This window comes from Rhinichthys klamathensis, unplaced genomic scaffold, assembly GCF_029890125.1.
Source record: "Rhinichthys klamathensis goyatoka isolate OS25496 unplaced genomic scaffold, OSU_Roscu_1.1 h1tg000391l_1, whole genome shotgun sequence".
In the NCBI taxonomy this organism is placed as follows: Eukaryota; Metazoa; Chordata; class Actinopteri; order Cypriniformes; family Leuciscidae; genus Rhinichthys; species Rhinichthys klamathensis.
The window spans coordinates 214,014-232,500 of record NW_026606894.1 but is presented as its reverse complement, the minus strand read 5'-3'; the positions used below and the strand labels follow the sequence as shown (position 1 = coordinate 232,500).

The window sequence follows — 18,487 nt, the reverse complement described above, 5'->3', positions numbered from 1 at the left end:
AAGGTTCTTTAACCATGAGTAAAGGTTCTTATGGAAGCTTGTTTCCGCCACAGAATGAAAAATAAAAAAGGTAATTGCGACTTTTTATGTCACAATTCTGATTTTTTTTTCTCACAATTGCGAGTTTACATCTCGCAATTCTGACTTTATTTCTCACAATTGCGAGATATAAAGTCAGAATTGCGAGATATAAAGTCAGAATTTATTGATATAAAGTCGCAATTGCAGGTTATAAAGTCAGAATTGCGTGATATAAAGTCGCAATTGCGTGTTATGAAGTCAGAATTGCGAGACATAAAGTCAGAATTGCAGGTTATAAAGTCAGAATTGCGTGATTTAAAGTCGCAATTGCAGGTTATAAAGTCAGAATTTATTGATATAAAGTCGCAATTGCGTGTTGTAAAGTCAGAATTGCGTGAAATAAAGTCGCAATTGCGTGTTGTAAAGTCAGAATTGCGTGAAATAAAGTCCCAATTGCGTGTTGTAAAGTCAGAATTTTGTGAAATAAAGTCGCAATTGCGTGTTGTAAAGTCAGAATTGTGTGAAATAAAGTCGCAATTGCGTGTTATAAAGTCAGAATTGCGAGACATAAAGTCAGAATTGCGTGAAATAAAGTCAGAATTTATTTATATAAAGCCGCAATTGCAGGTTATAAAGTCAGAATTGCGTGATATAAAGTCGCAATTGCGTGTTATAAAGTCAGAATTGCGAGACATAAAGTCAGAATTGCGTGTTATAAAGTCAGAATTTATTTATATAAAGCCGCAATTGCAGGTTATAAAGTCAGAATTGTGTGATTTAAAGTCGCAATTGCAGGTTATAAAGTCAGAATTGATTGATATAAAGTCGCAATTGCGTGTTATAAAGTCAGAATTGCGAGACATAAAGTCAGAATTGCGTGTTATAAAGTCAGAATTTATTTATATAAAGCCGCAATTGCAGGTTATAAAGTCAGAATTGTGTGATTTAAAGTCGCAATTGCAGGTTATAAAGTCAGAATTGATTGATATAAAGTCGCAATTGCGTGTTGTAAAGTCAGAATTGCGTGAAATAAAGTCACAATTGCGTGTTGTAAAGTCAGAATTGCGTGAAATAAAGTCCCAATTGCGTGTTGTAAAGTCAGAATTGCATGAAATAAAGTCCCAATTGCATGTTGTAAAGTCAGAATTTATTGATATAAAGTCGCAATTGCAGGTTATAAAGTCAGAATTGCGTGAAATAAAGTCGCAATTGCGTGTTGCAAAGTCAGAATTGTGTGAAATAAAGTCCCAATTGCGTGTTGTAAAGTCAGAATTTATTGATATAAAGTCGCAATTGCAGGTTATAAAGTCAGAATTGCGTGAAATAAAGTCGCAATTGCGTGTTGTAAAGTCAGAATTTTGTGAAATAAAGTCCCAATTGCGTGTTGTAAAGTCAGAATTTTGTGAAATAAAGTCGCAATTGCGTGTTGTAAAGTCAGAATTTATTGATATAAAGTCGCAATTGCAGGTTATAAAGTCAGAATTGCGTGAAATAAAGTCGCAATTGCGTGTTGTAAAGTCAGAATTTATTGATATAAAGTCGCAATTGCAGGTTATAAAGTCAGAATTGCGTGATATAAAGTCGAAATTGCGTATTGTAAAGTAAGAATTGTGAGATATAAACTATTCTGAGGGGAAAAAGTTTTTTTTTTTCTTAGAATTGGCCTGATAACTCGCAATTGCGAGTTTATATCTCACAATTCCGAGAAAACATGTCAGAATCTCGAGATATAAACTCCCAATTGTGAGAAAAAAAGTTGCAATTCTGTCATTTTTTCTCGCAATTGCGACTTTATTTCTCATAATTGTGACTTTATATCTCGCAATTGCCACTTTATTTCTCAGAAGTGCGACTTTATTTCTCACAATTCTGACTTCACATCTCGCAATTGTGAGATAAAAAGTCGCAATTCTTTCTTTTTTTCTCGCAATTGCGAATTTATTTCTCATAATTGCGACTTTATATCTCGCAATTGCCACTTTATTTCTCAGAATTGCGACTTTATTTCTCACAATTCTGACTTCACATCTCGCAATTGTGAGATAAAAAGTCGCAATTCTGTCTTTTTTTCTCGCAATTGCGACTTTATTTCTCATAATTGTGACTTTATATCTCGCAATTGCGACTTTATTTCTCAGAATTGCGACTTTATTTCTCACAATTCTGACTTCATATCTCGCAATTGTGAGATAAAAAGTTGCAATTCTGTCTTTTTTTCTCGCAATTGCGACTTTATTTCTCATAATTGCGACTTTATATCTCACAATTGCGACTTTATTTCTCAGAATTGCGACTTTATATCTCACAATTGCGACTTTATTTCTCAGAATTGCGACTTTATTTCTCACAATTCTGACTTCATATCTCGCAATTTTGAGATAAAAAGTCGCAATTATTTATTTATTTGTTTTTGTTCAGTGGCGGAAACAAGCTTCCATAGGTTTTACATATAAAACCCCTCTGAACCTTTTTTTCTAAGTGTGGTTTTTTTTTTTTACTGTTTTTTTTTTCCCACAACAGTGTAATTTCTACCACATCTCAAATTATATTTGATGTAAAGTCAAATAAATTAAGGATTGTGTTTATTAGCATTTGGTGATGGAAATGGCAATTTAAACAGTTTTGGAATAAAATTGCAAACTCATTTTTCTGGCTGAAGCGAATTTCATTTCATGCATCCTAAATAAATTTTTTTTTTAAACATAACCATAAACATTTGTACACGCTGGGAGAAACAATTACTTTTTTCACTCAGAAATTGCCAGTAAATAAATACAAAGAAACGCCAAGTTATGCATTGCATTAAACATAAACTTTATAAGTAGAAAGATTAAAAATATTATTTTCTTGTAAAACATACTCCAATAATCTTTGTTTTATTCACAACTTAAAAAAAATATTTTTTACAGTGCACTTTTGGACTTTCTAGGAAAGGATGCTTAATAATAAAAATTAAAAAAACCTGTTCAGAACTAAGTGATATGAATTTTTTTTCACATTTTTTAAGTTATTTCATTCAACACTTCATTAAAAATCCTTTTAAAAGAATCAATCGAAAAGTAAAGAGTGCTAGAGGAGTAAAAAAAACCATCACAGTCCATCAAAATAAGCTTCAGAGAAATACACTCTGGCATAAAAACAAAAACGTGTGAGTTATTCTGAAGTGCCCTATTTGACAGCGGGCATTTGAAAAGTAAATATATATGAACATAAATGATGAAGGCATGGTTAAAAAAACCCATGTAAACATTGTGAAGAGCCTTTATAATCATAACACACACACTAATGAATATCCGGACACAGATCATGTCTTCAGTCCTGGAAATGACACTCAGGACAGAGCAAAATAAAGTTGTATGGATTTAATGCGTTTACTGTTTCTCGCATAAACAAACTGATTCTCCAGAAACAACAGAGGGAGAAAGAGAAATCATAGAGAGCATCCAAGTTAGGATCTCTGAAAACAGAAGACTCATTCTCCTGAAACATGTTCTAGCTCTGAGTCACCATTACCTCCCGCCTTTCGGAGATTAAACTTGGCAAAACGCTCGTCCAATTAACCCTTCCCTCGCCGAACAGCTGGCAAAGGCAATCCAGGGCTCTGCGTTTCATAAGAGACGAAAACGGCTCCGTGATCAAAAGTGCCAGAACTGAGAGAAAGCAACATGGGCCTTGGACGCACATCTCTCCATAACCCCATCTGGGAACATCAGGTTCAATTTCAGGATTCAGAAAGTTACACAACAGTCTTTAGCGCTCACAAGCCGAATCCAAGTGACCGGCGCTTGCACAATGTTTTTAGTTCTCTCTGGCACAGCTGTACAGTTTACTGGAACCTTGCACCAAATATCACACATGTATAGTGTAAAAATAGCATAGTATTCACCATAAAACGGTTTAAGATTTTGAAGAGTTTTCAGATTTGAAGAGTTGCATTATGGCACTCAAAACACACTGCATGCTAAATGTAACAGTGGCTGTAATTTTAGTTTCTGGCCATGTTATTTTCTGTTATGAGCATAAATTCAGAACTAAACACACATTGTTTTATTATCAAGGTTTATAATTTACAGCGTTTTTACGAAACACAGTTATTGTCTCCTAAAAGAAAGAATCGATTCTGAACGGCCTGAAACGAGGCGTCAGTGATTCCAGTCTGGAACCGACGTAGGTTTGTAACTAATTTGCATAATGCCAGCCCATTGGCTGATCAGCGTCTCTTAGCTCCGCCCTCAAACACTGTAGTGTATCTGAGACTGGGAGAGTTTGGTTCGTGTTGTTCGTGTCGAGAAGACGCTGTTTTCTGCTGACAAAGCAAATCCACTTTGAGGAGATTGATACGGTAAAACCCACGCCATCGTTACTGTTCGTATCACTGTGTGTCAAGAGCTGAGATTCAGATATGATAATGAGCGTTTGCTTCCTGGCCAATCACAACAGACTGGACCATCTGACCAATCAGAGCAGAGCAGCTCTCAGAGAGGCGGGGTTTAGAGAGACTGAATCTTTGATCAAACCGTTTCAGACTCTGTGAGAAAAGAGCTGATGCTGTGATGGATATTATGAGAATGCATGTAAATCTATAGTAAGGGACCTGCAAAACAATATTAGGAATCTTTAAATGAGTATAAAAGGGACACTTTAGATAAATTCACATTGTCTTTCCTGAACATGCCCCAATTCTAAGTGAGGTTGTGTAGTTCATGATGTCTTATCAGCAGAAGGTTCTGGAGGGCTTCTGGTCCATTACTCTCCCTGCCAAAACAAAATGACCTCACCTGACACTCCCCCATTAAACTCAGATGAGTTTAGCACATTACTGCCTGATTAAATAAACCAAAATTACAAAGTAAACACTCAGTGTTACATCAGCAGAGTCTGTGGCGTGTCACTGAGTGACGGCTGTCAGATTGTGATTATAATGGGAAATGCTACAGCTCAAAGATACTGTAGATGTTTATTATCTGCAGATTATTAAGCATGACACGAAGTGGAGTAAAAAAAGATACGAAACTAGTATGTGCTAAACTATTTCATCATATGCAAACTTTTTTAGGCTAAGCTAAATATACCACGAATACATTTACATATTTATGTACTTAATATAAATACCCTGCTATTATAATACTAAATTGATATACTTAAAGTCTGCTAAATGCTCTTTAGTTGTCCGGAAATAGTGCTGAGGTCCAACTAAAGATATACTTAAGTATATTTTATTGTGCTAAAGTGGAACTATTGCAAGTATACGTAACTTACACTTTAAATATCTTGCATTTAAAGACTGATATTATACAGTGATCATATTATCCTCCTTATTAAAAGTGATATTATAACACATTTTAGGCTTAATATTAAGAAATGTGTATTGTGCAGCAAAGAAGTACTCCAAATAAAGTTTAATTATAATATTTATATCAGTATGTCTCAAGCGATATGTCAGTAAATATGTTAATGGATTTTGTAGTATACTTAGTAAGAAATAAATTTATTTTATATATATTGTGCTATATATTTTTTTTTTAAATAAGGTAGTCTGGTGAAAAGCATTTACTGTACTTACTACAGAAATAATTCACTTTAAGTACAAACTCAATGTAATGTTTTCAGACACTTAATTGCATGTTAATTACAATTACATAAAAATTAATTTTAATTTTTATATGAAATGCCATTAGTTAAACATTAGACTTAAGTCTCTTAAGACTTAAAACTTAAATAGGACTCATCTTTATATGTATGTAATTACTTCTATTGTCTTTGAAATAGGGTTAAAGCATGTATGGTAAACTAAATATATAATTTGATATCATTTCTATCAAAACTTGTGTCATATAGGCTATTTAAATATACTTGTTGTTGCAATTTAGTGCATTTAAGTGTACTTATGTAGTACATAGACATGAAAGTGCACTTAAGTGGTCTTTAATTCCATTATTTGAAATTATATGAAGTTCCTTAATAAATATACACTTTCAAGATTTAAAGTCCACAACAAGTGAACATTCAATACAATTAAGCACACCTCTTTTACACGAGTGGCATGGGTCAAATGCGTCTCGTCAGTTATTTGAATGCAGAAGTCGATGAAAACACAACACTCTCACTAAACAACAGGCTCAACTCAACCCAAAACAATTATTATGAGTTATTAGTTTTGTTTAGTTACTCTACAACGAATTTACTAACAAGTACTCTGAAAAATGCCTGTCGTCCTCAAATTTTCACTTAGATGATCTACCTGTGAGAAAGTATTTCTCATTTCATTTCTGGCATCTGTCCTCCACTTTTTCCTGTCACTCTCCATTACCGCTCTGTCTAATAAAGAGGCAAAATGCCAAAACATATATATTTAAATGCCATCATGTCTTAGTAAAGGCCCAGAGCGCCTTTACACACGGTGATTTCCTTGATGTCATTCGGCCTCCCAGTACAACAAACCCACACAAAACCAGTCTTGATGTCGTGACACATCATCTATTCAAGATATTCCAGGTGTTACTGACATCTGCATGATGTATCAGATGCGTTTCTGCTGTAATTCATCACAGGACTCTAAATATGAAACGGCTGGTGCTGCCATTTATGGATGGCATCCAATCTGAGAGCTGGAGCCAAATGAAAACAGAAAATAAATGACGCCAGTCTGTGACACAGTCATTTTTCACCATCACAACAGTCTATATGTGGCCATGCGTTACATAACAGACTATAGTGCCAGAACACATAATACTCTCCATGACAATCTGAAAAGCTAATTTATGTTGTCATTCGGTAAGTCTTGACTTAGTAATGCACTTCATTGTCTAATAAAGATAAAGTTCAACATGTGCAAATGGTAATGTTGTAAAAGATTTGATGAAACAGGGTGTGCTTGTTAAAATAGGGTCTATTTATACATAAATTGGCAACAAAAAATGCTTCTAAAATGTTTTAAAGAAGAAGTGCACTTTAGCATACTTTAAAAGAATATATTACTGTAAAAAGTGTTCAGTTCACTTACTTAAAAAAAAAATTGTAAACCCATTGCCTTAAAGGGGTCATATAATGGTACATGCACTTTTACAGGTTGATTGTACTGAAATGTGTGTTGGCAGTGCCTGTACACAACCATCATATAATGATACAAATCCATCCAGTGTTTTTGTTTTAATCTCCTTATATGTTTTCCCCTGCCTCAAATCAAGCCGTTCGACCGTGTGACGTCACAAGCTCGGAAGCCCCTCCCACGATTGTTGATTGACAGCAGCGTTTCAACACAGACCCGCCCTCGCTCGTGAGAGCTGTCAATCATAGTCTGCGCGGATCGGCGCTGTCATTGTTGATATGCTGGAGCACTGTCTATGAGCAGAATGGCTCTAAGCGATTGTGTTGTTCTGTTCTTGGGTGTAATAACGAACACAGTCATTTTAATGTTCCTAAATCCGAACCGCTTAAGACGCAGTGGCTGAGTTTGTTTTCGAAGGGAATATTCCCCACGAGCAACGTCAATGCTTTCATGTTTGCGCAAATCATTTCTCACCAGACTGCTTTATAAACGAGGGTCAGTATAAAGCTGGATTTGCTAAGAAGCTGCTCCTGAATAAAGGATCGGTACCAGCTATTCGTGTTCCTGCTGAACCTCCAGAAGAACTGAAGTGAGTGTAACGTTTTATTAAACTTTATATTAATCTTTAATATAAAGATTAATATAAATCTTTTATATTAATCTTTGCAAATTGCTTGGACACTTCACGATGAATGCGTCTAAGGTTTACACTCAGGGTACATTACGGCATGTTTTCTATGTACGACGTTCTCAATATAATTCATAATTCCACGTTTATACTGAACAACGCGTTATGGTTATTGTGTTATTGTGTTGCAAACGGTGTATGCCAGAGCCGGCTCTGGTGTACACACAGAACAGAGAGGCTGGGTGTGCAAAGCTCATTATCATTTAAAGTCATATGCACTGAAACGGCGTGCTGAAAACAGCTGTTTTTGACCAGGTAAAATAAGTGTTTTCTTACAATACTAATGAGAATTTTTAATTAAAGTATATTACAAACTTTTAATTTAGACCCTAAAGAATCATATTAGCTTGTACAAAAATGGCATTATATGTAAATAAACTTAATGCTTAATTGAAAAAAATGAAGTTATGTGAACTTGACAATTCCACATTACTTAATTTTTTTGATTAAGCATGAAGTTTATTTAGGCCTACTTAATAATGTTAAGGCAACTGGTTTTTAAAGTAAGTGAACTGAACACTTTTTACAGTGTCAGTCATTTAATTGCATGTTATCTTCACTTCAGTGAAGCAGGCCACATTGCCTCTCACCATTGGTGTTGCTCAGCTCAGGCGTCTGGAGAGGCAAGATGTACTCGGACGTCATCGGCTGATTGGCTGAATCCACAGCTCTTCCCGCGGGTTTCTCGATGTGATTGGTGAAGGAGGAGGAGGAGCTGTGGATGGGGATGTGGCAGAACTTCCCGGTGAAGTTCGGCGGGCAGAGACATTGATCCTTCTGTACACACACTCCTCCGTTCTTACACAGCATCGGACACAAGACTGACAGAGAGAGAGAGAGAGAGAGAGAGAGAGAGAGAGAGAGAGAGAGAGAGAGAGAGAGAGAGAGAGAGAGAGAGAGAGAGAGAGAGAGAGAGAGAGAGAGAGAGAGAGAGATTGACTTAATCCATCACTCATCAACACCAGAAAGAAATGATGAAATTATTGTTCTAAAAACCACAATGTTTTCATGAAAGGCACATAACAGACAGCACTGAAATGTCTTTGAATGGATGTTGTTAACACAACCTACTGTAGTTATGAGTCTCTCAAAATGGAGAGTTTCTATAAAAAGTAACATTTTTATTTCATTAGTGACCTCAGCATGCCTTCCCTATCATATGTCTGTACTGTATTTATATATTTGGAAAGCTTAGACCAGGCTCATGCCTAAAAAAAAAAACGGAAAAGAAATGTACCATGTGAGAGAGAAATAGAGAGAGAGTTGATCTTTTTGCAGTATTCATCTGCAATCGCTCTAGATCCTCAAACACATCTGTCAATCAAACAGAATGCAGAAGAAGAGCTGCTAAAACAACAGCAAACAAACTCAATGCAAGAGAGAGAGAGAGAGAGAGAGAGAGAGAGAGAGAGAGAGAGAGAGAGAGAGAGAGAGAGAGAAAAAAGGAAAGAAAACAAGCCTCTAGAATGAAATCTGTTACACATCAAATCACATTTCTAATGTGACTATCCTTTATTAGCCTATTTTCCAACACTTTCACTCCAATAACGTCATAAAGAACAGTTTTCACATTTAAGCAATTCCTGATAAAATCAAAGCCTGCACTACATATTTTTATTATTATATATACAGCGTTGTCCTGTGACCACATTGAAAATCTGGGATTCAAAATCAAATTTAATCCTGAAAAAAAAAAGTAAAACTTTTTCACTAGCAGTCTCAGACTTTCGGACTCAACCATATGTCAGATTATTCATATCAAAATTCTTAAAGTTGACATGAAATTCAGTGAGCATAATTTATATCTGCTGATAAAAATCGTACCTAATATACCAGACACAGAGGTGGTGCAGCCGCCGTTATAGTACAAGTTTAACAAGTACGTAAAGTACTTTCTTTTAGCTCTTAACTAAAAGAATGCATGAAAAACAACACACTGTTTGAGACTTTAAGCAGGAATGAAGCGCACTGAGAATATGACAAACAATATATTATCTTTATTTCTTTAGAGTAAACACACACAAACAGAAAGGAGACAGATGAGATGTGCCGTCGTTGGCTGACCCATTTCCCCCAGCTGTCGGTGACAAGAGTTTATGTGTGTGTGTGTGTGTGTGTATGTGAGATAAATCTGTGCAGTTTAGTTTTGGGACTTTGGGATGCTGAGGTCACTCAAGCAATTATATTCAGTTAGATGAGATTTACCTTTTGTTTCTTAGACACACACACACACACACACACACACACACACATTAGCCAGGGTTTAGCGGATACAGAGTCCACACGTATCCATCATTTTACGGCAGGGTCAGCGCTGATTCGCTGCGGTACGAATGGCACATAACTTTAAAACCCTTTTGTGGTCGTATTATATTATTGCTAGGAAACAGCTAAACATCAAATGATAAATCAAACATTGACATACATATACAAATAAGGATGCAAATCATAAATGGGAGCTGGACCCTATGGAGACTATGCCAACGTCTGCCATTGATTATAACTAGTGCTGTCAAACGATTAAAATATTTAATCGCGATTAATCGCATTAATGTCATAGTTAACTTGCGATTAATCGCAATTAATCGCACATTTTTATCTATTTTAAATGTCTCTTTCTCTATTTCTTTTTGTCCCATTATTTTTTCTCATTTTAATGTTCTTATCAACATGGAAAAGTGGATCGGCTTGCTTTGTGCAAATGTTTTCTATTGAAAACAACATTGACATATACTGTGTTCAATTTCACACTAACATTCTCACTTGGAGCAAATAATCTCTCACACAATGCAATACTGTCCATCAATAAAAGGGTGAAAGAAATACTGACGAGGTCCTGATATTGACGAGGGGGCGGAGAATTCGCATCAGCTGTGTGTGTGTGTGTGTGTGTGTGTGTGCTTGGCCATCATCAAGTGGTGTTTCAGACTGGACGTGCTGCGATCGCGATGATGATAGCTCAGTTCACAACGACAAAACACACAGATCACTTTGGTCTCGTCAATGGAACCATTTGGCAACTTTTTAAAAGTAAACTTTCCATTCAGAATCTTATTGGCATCCATTTCGGCGTCTCGCGCTCGTCACCCACTCAAAACGTAACGTTAACCAACTATTTGGCCGGCTCGCAAGCCTAAACAAGTGTGTGCGGCGTCGTGCCTGTTGTTTTGTTTCCGGTCTAGCTAGATCCGCTTGCGCTTTGGTCGACGAAGCAACAAAACGTCCTCGCGTGGCACAAGCCATTGAAATGAATGGGTTTCATAGCGCAGCGCCGCGTCGATCCTGTTGCAAATGCATGTGAAAAAAACTACAAAGTTTGCTAGGCCAAAAAGACCGTTAATCACGCGATAAAAAAATGAACGCCGTTAAAATGGGTTTGCGTTAACGCCGTTAATAACGCGTTTAACTGACAGCCCTAATTATAACATGTTGTCAGCACATTAAACAGATTTCTCCTAAGGGAGATAATAAAGGTTAACTAACAATCAAAGAACTAACAAGTGAAATACTGTGCATGACCGTGATGAGAAAGAAGTGTGCTTAATCGAATTGAATGTGCACTTGTACTTCAAATCTTAAGGATCCTCCTTCAGGGAACAGGGGTTACAATAGTAACCTAGACGTTTCATAACACACTTAAAGGGATACTTCACCTCTGGGAAGATGAATGTGTATTTAATATTGGTCATTTATATAGTAGAAATGTGAAATTATTTTTGAAATTGAAGCATTCTAGACTGAGAAAAGGCAGAAAATGTATTTTTTACTCATGTGGCTGAAAGACAACAACTCCCAGAATGCACTTGCTTTGCTGCCCTTACGAGGCCACACCCAAACCACGCCCACCGGTTACAGGCGGCAGAATCCGAAAAATGGATACAACTAGGCTTGCTTTGATCCATCGTGAGTTATTTGATACATTTCCATCGGAATGGTGCTAAATTGCGTTGTACCGGGATGTACTAGCCTAATGTATATAACACAATTTACACTTTCACATTAAAAATATGATGCAAGGCAGGACCATGTCAACTTAGTAGCTCTGCATATGAACTGTTTTCCTCCAATTGAAATCACTATTTCTCTAAGCTAATACATTATCTAGGCTAATCCATACTCTAGTAACACTAAAGGTTTATAAAAAGAACCACAACCAATGTGAGTTATAACTTTTAATTAAAAAAATAATTAATATTAACACTTTTAATATTAAAAGGGGGGGGGGGGGGGGGGGGGCTGGTAGAAGCACGGTAATTCGAAAATACTACTGGTTTTCTACTGATACAAAGCTTAATGCTAAATCCTGAAGTATCCCTTTAAAGGTGCATTGCGCAACTTTTCATGTTAAAAATACCTGTTTTTCTATCCTATACATGCTTAAAGAACTGCCTGATGGGCTGAATGAGCCCTTCTCTGCGCACTGAGATTGCCTCTATAATCCTGTACAGTAAAATATATAAGAGGGATTCGGGCTCGAATTTGAGACTGGGCGTGACCTCATGCGCGTTCACACTCACCAGGCTATGTCTCGCAGTTTTGTGTACTCGCCGGCGCCGCCATTCTCAGCATCAGCGAAGACAACTCGTGCGTCAAAGGTAGAAGATGGATTCAAAGAGACCGGCTTGTAGTCCATTCCAAACGCAAACGCAAACTCCACGTAAAGTAAAGAAAAGAAAAATTGTGTCTAGTGCCACCAAAAGGTCCAAATTGGAGTCAGACAGGCGTAAGACGAGAGTCAACCTCGGGAAGGCATTCAACATATGGAGCGATCTCCTGTCTGCTCTTGGTCTCAAACGGGATCCTCAGTTGGCTTTTTTCTTGATAAAACGGTAAGATATAGCCCAGTCTCTAATGTTTGATACGGCCAATCTATGTATGACAACAAATGACGATGCGTAAAATGTGTACAATCAGAATTGGTTTTACTACCATTGTTAGTGAACAGTTTCATAAACTAGGAATTGTGTTCGGAAGAATAGTACAACATGAAACATAAAACATATCCAATTAAAGATGCGTGTGGTCCATGAGCGGGCACAACTCTGGTTGCAGTTTCGCTTGTCGCCAGAGGGGGTGTAGTTCTGCAAAAACTCAGAGACTTGCGTTTTGCACCTTTAAGAACACATTAAAAAAGTGCACTTTGTAATAATGTCAAATTTAACATTTTACTTTAAAAGTGCATTTTAATTATGTTTTAAAGCAACACTAAATTACTTTTCCTCTTCGGTCGCCCTATTGCGACATCAGAAAAACAAAGAAAAACGAAATAATGACTATTGTAACGCTTGACGTAAAGCAAGTCAAATTTGTAGTTTTCTTATGTCTCATTAGAACTACAGAAACGCGACCCGATCTGGCAATCTTACATAGCGTGGTTATAGCAGATATAGGACCGCAAAGCGAATGACGAAGTGCCGTTCACCCTGTTACGACTTGATGAACCACTGATACGATTTTGGAAACATTATTTTAAGGTAAAAAATGTTCTTTAGTGTTGCTTTAATAATCTTTTATTGTGCTTTAAAGAAGTACACTTATTTTGACCATATATTTTAGCCATATTTCAAATACAATAGAAGTAAATATGAAATTACATATAAAGATGTACTGAAGACCTACTTAAGTGGGTCAAAAAGCACTCTTAAGTTCAACTATACAGTATATAATATAATATGACCAGTAACAAATTATCTAAAAGCAAATTCAATTTGTGTCTTATGCACAAACACACAAGATAATTATGGAGATGATCTCATGAGCCATTACCTTGTGCTTTATATTAAACTGTATCGTAACACAGACCACTATGGATGCAAATGAGAAAGCGAGGGGTGTGTGAGATTGGGCGATGTTTAGAGATGACGGGGCAGAGGTTTGATGAGCTGTGGTGTGTTTAAACCAGTTTAGCTTCAGCTCATCCGCCTAAACATCAACAGCTGGCAACGCACTTGTACTTCATAACATCAAAGCTGGAAATCTGCAGTACCTTCTCATTTTCTAGCTTTCCACCTTCATTTGTGGACCACAGATATTCTGTTGTTTTGAAACTAATGAGGGTTCGGATAAATATTGGCTCCATCCAGATAACAGGAAGCCAAATCTACACTTTCAGTGAGGGGGGAAATATGTAAATAAAATTCTTTTGAAATGATGAAAGGCCATACACTGCTTGACTGAAACAACAAGATGATAAAACTCCTGACAGGACATGAATGGAAGAAAAAGCCTTTTTCATTGGAGTCGCTCCAAGCTCTCATTTGCACTTCAAAGATTTATTCAGAGAGTCTGCTATCTTCAGTTTAAATGAAGAGATCCTGATAGTCACGGGTGGACCAGTTTAAGGGTTATGTTTAAAACTAAAAAGTCGCAAATTAGACTTATGAATGTTTGGAATAAGAGTCTCAAGAGATGATTGTATCAACACATATACACATGAACTTCAAAGCTGACTGCATTAACACTCGAGTCAAAGGCAGAAGTATTTAGAGGTAAATTAAAGACACATGATGATGCTGTGTGGAAGCTCACCATCGGAAACATGCTGACGGAGGGATTCGCTGACCAATGAGAATATTGAGGCTATATTATGGAGTTAATATTGTGCCATAATCAGTGATGGGAATAACAGCGTTATAAAAAATGCCGTTACTAACGGCATTACTTTTTCCAGTAACGAGTAATCTAATTGATTGCTCTTCTCATCCTAATAACGCCGTTACCGTTACTGCCAAAAAATGCGGCCCGTTACTATAACTGATGAAGCTGTTTTTTTTTCATCAGACCAACTAGATCTCTGAGCGAGAGGCAAATACTTTTTTTACTGTTCTTCCTTGGTTAGTGGGCAGAGGGAGCACGAGACAAGCGCATAAATGCTGACGATTGGCTGAGGTAGAGTAAAATGTCATTGTAAGCCAATCAGAGGTAGAGTTGGGCGGGTGTTCGAAAGCACGCATAGTGATGGGCATTCGGCTCTTTTGACTCAGCTCACTGAAAAGAGCCGGCTCTTTTGTCTCACAAACGGCTCTTTAAATGACTTTGTCTATAATATTTCAATTTTTATTACATAATTATTTAATTTCTATAGGATAAATTTGTAAAAAATAGAGTCGGCTCCTTAGATATGCGAGCCAGTTCCCGACGTTCACCTAAAAGAGCCGGCTCTTAGAGTCGGCTCATTCGCGAATCGCGAACGACCCATCAAAAGCTCATTCGCGAACGAGTCGATCCATCATCACTAACGCTCATTCGCGAACGACCCATCATCACTAACGCTCATGAATTGCGAACGACCCATCATAACGCATAGTCAGACAGGGTAGAGGTGGGGTCACATTTGAGCATTTAAAATGTAATTTTACTTGAAAGTAACACAATAGTTACTTTCTTAAGTAACTAGTTACTTTTAAAATTTGTAACTGAGTAACTAATTTAGTCACTTTTTGGAAGAAGTAACTAGTAACTGTAACTAATTACTTTTTAAAAGTAACTTGCCCAACACTGGCCATAATTAAACAAACAAATCCAGCATTTTGCAAACAAACTCGATCTGCTTTGCAAAGGAAAACTCGACTCGCAAAGCAATGTGCGAGTAAAGGTCAATTTGAGCGAAAATGCAGCGGAGTAACAAATATGTATTGTGTTTTACAAATATAAATAAATGAGCCTTGATAATATTTCACAAATAAATACAAACCATCCTACAAATTGAACAAATACCAAATCTAGTGCATGCAAATGCATATCTGTCTGTTGACACTTGGCTTTTTATGAGATCTCTCGGCTCGATTTTCTCACAAATGTGTCCAGGCAGATTTTGGAAACCTGCTTTAGTGATTACATGCCCTTGTGGAGTCCTGCAAAAGTCATGACAAAAGCATATAAAGCTATACACCAGGGTTCAAAAGTTTGCTGTACCGAATTACAAATCTGTCTGTAATCCATTAACACATGAATATACTTGACCTAATGTCGAAGCGTGATTGCATGGAAGAATTTTTCCATATCGTGACAACTAGGACGACACATGAACCGAAAGCTGAATCTTTTATGAAACATCCACACATATGTACAGTAAATGCACACGCACACACACATGTTGTGAACGCCCCTGATGGTCTCTGGCTCTCTGCCATCGTCCAGATGTTTCAGGGCCCTGAGGTCCACTGCAGGTAAAATAATTAACCCTCAGAGATACGGCACACACATATGTGCGGAGTGAGAACAAATATCTGCTTGATTTTTCTTCCGTTTCACCCTTTCTCCACTGATTTCAGCTGAAGAAGCGGAAGGATCGCATGCTTGTATTTGGCACCACATGTTCGCCTCTCTGTTCATCCAAAACCCACAGCCTGCTATTGGAGGAGACTTACAACCAGGCCTACATACACGTGCCTCAGATCGCTTACAGATGCTGAGTGCATCTGCATTCATCCATACATCAACTCATCTTCATTCTAAAACCCAGGCATCCAGACTAAAACGTAAAGAAATATTTAAAAGTTACTAATTTACGGTTGAGAGCTGTTCAAAAGTGCTTCAGTTCATTGAGCTTCTCACTTGTGTTGCGATGGAGGTATATTTTAATATAGAGACCATGACTAGTTTTTTTACAAGATGTAATTGCCCATATTAAGGTATTTTAAAGGTTCCTAATGTTGTTTTAGCAGTCTCCTACACCTCTTTTCTCTCAGTGTCTGAAACGGTTCGATCAAGGATTCAGTCTCTCTAAACCCCGCCTCTCTGAGAGCTTCTCTGCTCTGATTGGTCAGATTGCCCAGTCTGCTGTGATTGGTCGGAAATCATACGCTCATTATCATATCTGAATCTCAGCTCTTGATCACAGTGATACGAACAGTAACGATGGCGTGGGTTTTACCGTATCAATCTCCTCAAAGTGGATTTGCTTTGAAAACAGCGTCTTCTCGACACGAACAACACGAACCAAACTCTCCCAGTCTCAGATACACTACAGTGTTTGAGGGCGGAGCTAAGAGACGCTGTTCAGCCAATCAAGACCACAGGCTGGCATTATGCAAATTAGTTACATTGCTACACGGAGTGAGACTGGAATCACTGACGACTCGTTTCAGGCAGTTCAGAATCTTTTCTTTCTTTTGGGAGACAATAACTCCATTCAATCTGCACTTTGATTTTAGCAGACTTTTTTAATTCACAAACAGCTTTATTACACACTACATGAAAGATAATATTGGAAAAAGCATAATAGAGGCACTTTAAAAAAAATTATTTGTTTCAAATTGTTTCAGGACATGCAATAATCCTGGCTAATGTTAAAAATAGGGCTGTCAAATGATTAATCGTGATTAATCACATCCAAAATAAAAGTTTTTTTTACATAATATATGTGGGTGCATTGTGTATAATTATTTTATATATATAGAAATACACACACATGCTTGTATATATTTAAGAAATATTTTCATGTATATACTGTATATAGATTTATATATAATTTATATTATATATAAATATAAATATTTTATATATAAATTATATTTTTTTCTTAAATATACATGCATGTGTGTGTATTTATATCAATACAAAATAATTATACACAGTGCACCCACATATATTATGTAAAAGAAACTTTTATTTTGGATGTGATTAATCGTGATTAATCATTTGACAGCCCTAGTTAAAAATATATTATTATTTTTTTTTATAATTTATTAATAATCTGTATTATTTACACATTGTCATGTGAGCAACTAGACAGCAAACAGACGGATGCAAGTCTCACAAACCTAAACCATAAATGTTGACGGTTCATTTAGAAGTGGACCACCAAAATCAGCCATTTATCCGCAAATCAAACTTCACGGCTCACATTTCGTTTGTTGTTTGAGCAGAAAGCATTGGTGCGCACTGATGCGAACAACTAACGGGACCTCAGGAGAGGAATTCTGACATCTGATGGTTCTGCATTCGATTTTATCTGAAACAGATGTACGTGAATCTGGCAACATTCGATTATGTTGGCTGTTACGTATCGCGGGAGTTCGGAAATGGATTGTCGCTAAAATATTAATGCTCTATCGAGTTGGAAAATACCATTCCAACTCAATAAACCTGACCGATAGTGTTAACAAACTCATAAAAGACACACATATGAGCTGGTTATGTGACGCAAACATCAAAATATATGTGTTTACAGATCAAGCACTGTGGTAAAAGTATGTTGAGGTCATAACATTGTGCAAGGAAATACATGTCAATATGGATAATCTGTCCCTGTAATCATAATCTAAATTACAATTGTTGGTGTTTTACTGCCTCTAGTGTAAATTTCACCTGCATTGAATGTATATATATATATATATTTTTTTTTTAGTTTTGAAAAATGTACGTATATGTTTTTCCAATGAGCCAATGTTGGGATTTTCAATTATTGTCACTTTGTGTGTGTGTGTGTGTGTGTGTGTGTGTGTGTTTCCAAATTAGTCACAGTCTTGAGCTCTGCAATCTCTACCACATGACATCAATTAGGTGAAGATGAAATGCTTCCAGGCCAAAGGAAGCAAAATCCAGAAGAAACACGACTAACAATCCCACATGGATCCACAGAAAGTGACTAGGAGCAAGACAAATGTTTCTAATCAGAATCTAATCCACTGAGATGAATGCATATTTATATAAATAGTTATATAAAGAGCTCTGAGTCATTTTTTTCAGCTCCCCCACAGCGGTCAAACTTTCACAATGCGTTTACA

At 36.7% G+C, this 18,487-nt stretch overlaps 1 protein-coding gene across 2 annotated transcripts in view; it reads right to left on the bottom strand.

Annotated features, from left to right (window-relative positions):
• Nucleotides 1-18,487, bottom strand: part of LOC130069997 (latent-transforming growth factor beta-binding protein 4) — a 125,978-nt gene that overhangs the window by 76,651 nt on the left and 30,840 nt on the right. For both annotated transcript variants that reach the window (XM_056234234.1, XM_056234235.1), the window contains exon 6: nucleotides 8,348-8,578. In XM_056234234.1, coding sequence (XP_056090209.1) covers nucleotides 8,348-8,578 — 231 coding nt within the window. The remainder of the gene's footprint in view (nucleotides 1-8,347; nucleotides 8,579-18,487) is intronic.